Source organism: Pundamilia nyererei, unplaced genomic scaffold (genome assembly GCF_000239375.1).
Source record: "Pundamilia nyererei isolate P.nyererei 1_Seehausen unplaced genomic scaffold, PunNye1.0 scaffold00270, whole genome shotgun sequence".
NCBI lineage: Eukaryota > Metazoa > Chordata > Actinopteri > Cichliformes > Cichlidae > Pundamilia > Pundamilia nyererei.
Window position 1 is genome coordinate 692,664 of NW_005187671.1, and position 6,820 is coordinate 699,483.

The window sequence follows — 6,820 nt, forward strand, 5'->3', positions numbered from 1 at the left end:
AGTATTTTGGTCTAAATAACCCAAAATGTGATGTCCACATATGTGGACGCCAGGTCCTAGGAGGTTAAAGTCGGCAACTAAATACTTTTTAAGGGCTTTTACAAATGTGATCAAAATATGTAGATTTAAAAATATAACTGAAAATTCACTTTGTAAAAAAGATTTTTCATTTTCAACATTCTTGTACTACATATTAATGTACATATTAATATATGCACTAAAATGTTCAATAAACTGTAGCCTGGTGAATGGTCATGCTGGACATGTGTACAACATGTGATGGCTAGTAACATTAGTAATTTAATTAAAATTAATTGGAACATGGGACTACATTTCTAAAATGGAATGTCATATATTTCTATGCACAAAATCACATAAGCCACATGTGTCGAACTCCAGGCCTCGAGGGCCGGTGTCCTGCAGGTTTTATGTGTGTCCTTGATCCAACACAGCTGATTTAAATGGCTAAATGACTTCCTCAACATGTCTTGAAGTTCTCCAGAGGCCTGGTAATGAACTCATCATGTGATTCAGGTGTGTTGACCCAGGTTGAGATCTGAAACCTACAGGACACCGGCCCTCGAGACCTGGAGTTCGACACCCCTGACATAAGCTAACTACCAGCATGAAAACTCATTTTGCCAGCTACTCAAATACAACTGAGCAGTGCCTCCCTCTGCTGGCAAGGGTTAGCAATTACCCATCATTCATGGTAATTCTGTCCACTATACATTATAATTGCTAACATTTCCTCTCTCCAAGGCAACCATTTTTAGGTTTTAGAATCAGCCCCATTAAAAAAAAAACAGCCAGTATATATATAAAGCCCTTCTTAGATTTGCTAGAAAATGTCAAAGAGTTGAAGGCAAAGGTATGAGCTTGCTGAACTTTTTAAATATATATGATTCTTAAAGCAGGATAATGCTACATTACCATATAGAATAAGATGCATAGATCTAGAGTAAACAACCTAAGTGGTTAAAATGAATTAAATATAACGCAACATATTTTTATATATTTTATTTTATTGTTTACTCTATTTAATTTGTAAAATATGTGTATACACACACATAGAAAAATATTTAGTATACACATCCAGAAATGCATATACTATTATATATTGTACATATATTTATTAGTTTCAGATGTAACCATTCTTGTATTTTGCTTGTTTACGTTATTGTATTTTGCACAACTCTGTTGCTTGTGAAGCTCGCACACAAGAATTTCTCTCACATGTACTGTACCAATGTACCTGCACATGTGATGTGACAATAAAAGTGATTTGATTTGATATGCATATTAATTTTGCAGTAATATCAATTTAAATATTTTAGATATGAAAACAAACATTTTTCTGCACAATGAGTACTAACATGCAATTTTCTGATAACTGCCCAGTGTCACTGGGTATTGGCACAACATATAGTGCCACCTTCATCATTCCTGTTCAACTTGTGCATCTCAGGCTTTCAGTACAACTCTGGGTAACAGAACTACTCTGACAGTTCTACAGTGTTTGGATGTATACGTGATGGACAGGAGCAGGAGGATGATTTTGTGGAGTGGTCTGGAAGAAATCATCTCTGAGTAAGACCAGAGATCATCAACTACAGAAGGAAGAAAACAACGACAGCCTGTGCCTATCCAGGATTTTGAGGTGGTACCTGGTGCCCACACTGACAACAAGGTGAAGTAGAAGACCAACAATTAGCTAGCCAGTTTTAATGTTCTATTTTTGTTGTTGCTTTTGTTTTGAAAGGAAAATTCTAAAGGAGCCAGTTGAGGTGGTTTGGGCATCTGACTAGGATGCCTCCTGGACGCTTCCTATAGGTGAGGTATTCTGGGCAGTGGACTCAGTGGAGAGATCACACATCTCTGCAGGCCTGGAATGTCTCAGTATTCCCCAGATAGAAGAGGTGGCTGTTGTGAGGGAAATCTCTGCTTAGACTGCTGCTCTCGCAACGTGAACCTGGATAAACAGCAGAAAATTAATGAATGAATGGATGGACATTTTTACTAGTTATATATCACTAATTAAAGTTATACTTATTTTACTTTATTGTGCCTAATTTTATTTTCAACTAGTTATTATTGTTGTTAATTGTTAAGATTTTATTAAGCTGCACACCACTCTACTTATTTAAGTTATTTAGGTTTGTTTGATTTAAGTCAAACATTAACTACTATAACATAAAAATTTCCCAGTTCTGGGATAAATAAACTATATCTTTACCTTAATATCTAAATACTTATATTTTACCGAGACTTTAAATGCAGGACCTTTACTTACTGTGGATGTTGCGTACTTTAAGTGGGGCCTGCACAGCATTTTTATTCCTTGTCTACCAGTCCCATATATTGATGCAATGCCCCACATTTTAATGTGCTCTAGTTTGCAACAGAGAACACCAAGATGAAAAAGTGTGGTTCAGAACTGATGTGCTATAAGTGCTCTGCAAGAGCAGAAAAGTGCTGCATAACAATCAGTCCGTGTGCTGACCAATGGATTAATTGCTATTAAAACTGAAACAGACAGTTTGGCTGCTAAAATATATTTAAACAGTTTTAATACTTAATATGATAGACATGGTTGCACAAAACAGAGATCATACCTTCTATTTTAAGATTGGAAATTTTCATTCACATAAATGGCAGTATATATATCCTTCACATAACTGATGCCAAACTGTTAACTAGCATAGTTTTTTTGTTTCTAGATTCAGTTTTCATCACCTCTCAGCATTAGTAAGGTGTCCCACACAAACATATTCTTTACCCTACATGTAGTGTTTTGGGATCTGGTCAGACTTTATAGTTGGTGTGATCTGGTTAACAAAAACCAGACAAACCTGCAATAAATACAAATTTTATTTATGTGAGAACTTATATTATTTAAGTGCTAGATGGAAAATAAGTAAATTAGGGCTTCATACATTCTTAAATAAATCTTTGGTTTAAGAGAATATAATGGTGGATTATTGATTAGTTAATGTTTTGGATGTCTTTATTTTCTAATGATCTGTGCATTACTTCAGCGTTTCACTTTGCACAATCTGGTCCTCTCTTAATTAAAGAATGTGTTTCAGACTTCAGCAGCTTAACCCAGTGAGGACTTTAATTGCAAAATACACAATGCCCTCTGTCAGAAAAGTCTGATTGGTAGAAGGATAACTAAGCGCTTTGAGGACAGTGACAGCTGATGTGATTTGGTGCTATGTAATTAAAACTAAATTAGTTTGAATTGATCTAAACATTTCTGTTAGCTTAACTGACTTGTCATCCAGCTGGTATAGGCTCCAGCCACCCCGCGATAAGGATAAGCGGAAGAGAATGGATGGATGCTGTCTACATAGACTACATGTTGAAATAGACTACACGTTGAGCAAGCGGAAGAAGAATTAAGATGGTCATTTGAGCAGCTGAAACGCTATTGTAGCAGAAGTGCAAATTACACGAGTCGTGTTCTTTAACAAACAATAAAGCTATTGAAGCAAGAAGCAGTTAATGCTACTCTCGTAGCAGCACAATAGTAATGAGTAGTGCCATAAGGCAACCGACAGGGAAAGTCATAGCAAATAAAATAACTTCAAAACGTCAGTGCCACTCAAAACACCGTGTAGACAATGTTTTACCGCTTCGTTATAATGTATCCGTAATTATCTATATCCGTTCCAATACGCATGCGTGTCCGGTGTGCGCGGTTGCGCCAACTGTAAGGATGTTGCTAGCAGCCAGTGTAGATGCACAGCCTTTTCACAACAATAACATCAACCAAATTTGCATTTCCACATACTTGATTTGAGGATTATACATTCCGGACGCTGTCGGAAACCAGGTTTTGGGCCGTACTACATCTAGTTTTCTCCTGGATTGTTTGGTTACATTTTGTTTTGACAATGGGAGCGGAGGGCTTTGCAGATTTACAGCGCTCCTTTTTGCAGGAGCAGAAACAAGAATCATGGCTGGCCAGCTAGGCCGCAGATGGATTGTGTAGCTAAGAGCAGTAGTCTACTGATAGAAAATTCTGTATGTTTTCGTGGCACTTACACATAAAAAGTGGTGCTAAGGAATCAGTATTCTAACTACATAGTTAGACGTCATTTTTGTTACCTTTTTATGGCCAACCACGGCAGCTAGTGAGACCGCTAGCTTCACAACCTTGACTGGTTGACGTTTGCCTAGCTAGCTCCTTTGGGCAGCTAACGATAGCTAACGTCGATTTACCAGACATCCTCTGACCGAAAACATTCGGGAAGCAATCTCTTACAGGATTTATCGTGGTTATTGTGAGCACCGAGGCTCTTGGTTCGCAAATTCCTTTTGCAAAGTCTGTTTCTGGATGAATGTGGGACAAAATGGAGACCCCAACGATTGTGTACGATTTGGATACCTCTGGGGGCTTAATGGAGGTAAGGCTGCTATGTCTAAGGCCTTAATTAAGCGAAACATTCCTCTGTTGCTAACACTTTAATAAATTTTACCAAATTTGAATCGCAGCTGTCATCATCACTATAGCCCGCTGTCAAGCTCTTAGCTAGCTAATTCGGCTTGGTAACGGAGGCCACAAATTACTGTTACCGCTCTCTATAAACGTCACAGCGGACACTAGACACTAGCCGCGATGTCAAACTAAACAGCTGAACAACTTTTGCAGCAAATTCAAACACTACTGGCGCCCCCGAAGTCAGATGAGGTAGAGAAACGGAGTCGGAAACTGGTGAGGGACGTCCGGAGGAGCGGCAGGGCGACTAACCACGACACCTGCGATAGTTGCAGGGAAGGGGGAGACTTGCTGTGCTGTGACCACTGTCCTGCAGCTTTCCATCTCCAGTGCTGGTAAGTTATTTGACTGAAGAACACGCACAGAGTCAGTAAAACAAGCGGAAATAACTGCTAGTCCCCGTCAGTTATGTGTAAAGATGGCTGAATGCTAACTCCAGTGATTGTCCTCGGTTACCGTTTCGCTGTGGTTCCGATTCTCATAGACACATGATTTGAAATGTGTAAAGAAGATCTGTTAAATGATTTCATTTTGCCTGATAGTTTTTTCGCTACAAAAGCTCACGCTTATATCAATGAAAAGTCAACATTAACGATCAATTGTTCTTCCGAAATTCCCGCTGTGTTCTCCGTTCACGTTAACCATGGAGGCCGGCTTTAGCCGCTGTGTTGCACTCTGTAAGGTTTATTATTAACTCCCATTTTTCTCTGGAAGCTGCTTGCATGTCAAGTTTACTTCCACACATTTTCAGAATCTCAGGAAATAAACCAGTTAAAGTTAATTAAAAGACGTTTGGTGATCTAAGATAGGAACTGATAATTAAAGTAACAGAGCAGAATGTTTTCTTGCTCTGGGAGGACTGTGCACCGTTATCCCAGTCGTCTATCTTGTATACTGACTTTTGGACTTTGCTATACACTTTCAAACTATATAAACTTATTTTCACGCGTCGTTAATGAAAATATAACACACAGGAGTTTGAAAAAAAAAAAGCTTAAATATGTCGTATCTGCAAGAGGCTTGAATTAGCTTGCAGTCGGTCCTCCCCTCCTGCCGAGGCTGCAGCCAGCGGAGCTGCTGGTAAAAATGTAGCCTCTGTTTACAATATGGCGACCTCGTTGCTCTTTCCCCCCCTTCTTCCACCGCCATCTTACAAACCTTTAAAATCAACTCTGATGGAAAAGGGGTGCTTTAAAAATACGGACGAAATATTCCGCAGTTTTTTTGGACGGGTATAACAGCGTTTGTTGAGGTAATTTCGGTGCCGCAGCGATAAATAAATACCCGTATCATTTTTTTCTGTATTACTTTGGTATTTGGAAGAATTGAGTCCAGACTGTCACCTGAAAACCGTATAAAACCCGTCTGTACATATATAGCCACACCTGTGGACGCCTTCAGATTTTAAATATGTATTGACGAATTTTGCTGCTTTGATGTCTGCAATGTAAAAGACAATGTTACATGGGGTGACAACTCAGTTGTGCCATGCACAGCGCATCTCACATGTGACCACTTCAAACACAAACGTATCATTAAAAAAAACTTGTTTCATTTTTTAAATCTGGAGGAATGCATTTTTGTCGTCATTTTACTGGATATGTTTTGTATTTCTTAGTCCAATTTTTATGCTAAATTCTGCAATTATGAATTCATACACCGGGTGCATCAGCAAAAAAAGTTTAAAGTTGACTAGAAACTATAGAAACAAACAGCCAATAGAAATGAATAAATTGTTAAAAAATAATAATGAGTAAAGAGAAAAAGTAGGTAAATAAGCTTACTACAAGCAAACTACTAGTACCCAGAGAGAACCCACGCAAACACGGGGAGAACATGCAAACCCCACAAAGAAAGGCCCCGGCCAGGTGGTAGAATCAAACTAAGGAGCTCCTTGCTGTGAGGCAACAGTGCTAGTCACTGCACCACCATGGTTAAAAATGCAAGTTAAAAAGAAAGGAGTAACAAAGCATAATAGATAGATGGTTCAGTTTGGTCACTAAGTGTAATTTTATGAATAACTGTTAAGCGGATGGTGGTTGCAAGTAGCAGATGAGTGATGGAAATACCAAGGTAACAGTTAACCAGACATAATTTTAAAAAATGGTAAGGTGAAATGAGGTGGATCTGACGAAAGTTTTCTTGAATGGGGGCAGTATGTAGTAGGGGTGGGGGGGAAAAAATCGATACTGTGTAGTATCGTGATATTTTGTTTGCTAATAATGTATCGATACAGGGACAGCAGAAATCGATATTTTGTTACAAAAAAGGTTTTTGTGCTCTGACTTCAGAGCATGTTGATCCTTTTTCTGAGCA

General features: G+C 38.6%; 1 protein-coding gene across 1 annotated transcript in view; it reads left to right on the top strand.

The window, feature by feature from the left end:
• Positions 1 to 3,705: 3,705 nt before the first annotated feature.
• Positions 3,706 to 6,820, top strand: part of LOC102193057 (PHD finger protein 12) — an 11,452-nt gene continuing 8,337 nt past the window's right edge. The window contains exons 1-3 of the mRNA XM_005750358.1: positions 3,706 to 4,412; positions 4,658 to 4,839; positions 5,154 to 5,181. Coding sequence (XP_005750415.1) covers positions 4,347 to 4,412; positions 4,658 to 4,839; positions 5,154 to 5,181 — 276 coding nt within the window. The 5' untranslated portion in view covers positions 3,706 to 4,346. The remainder of the gene's footprint in view (positions 4,413 to 4,657; positions 4,840 to 5,153; positions 5,182 to 6,820) is intronic.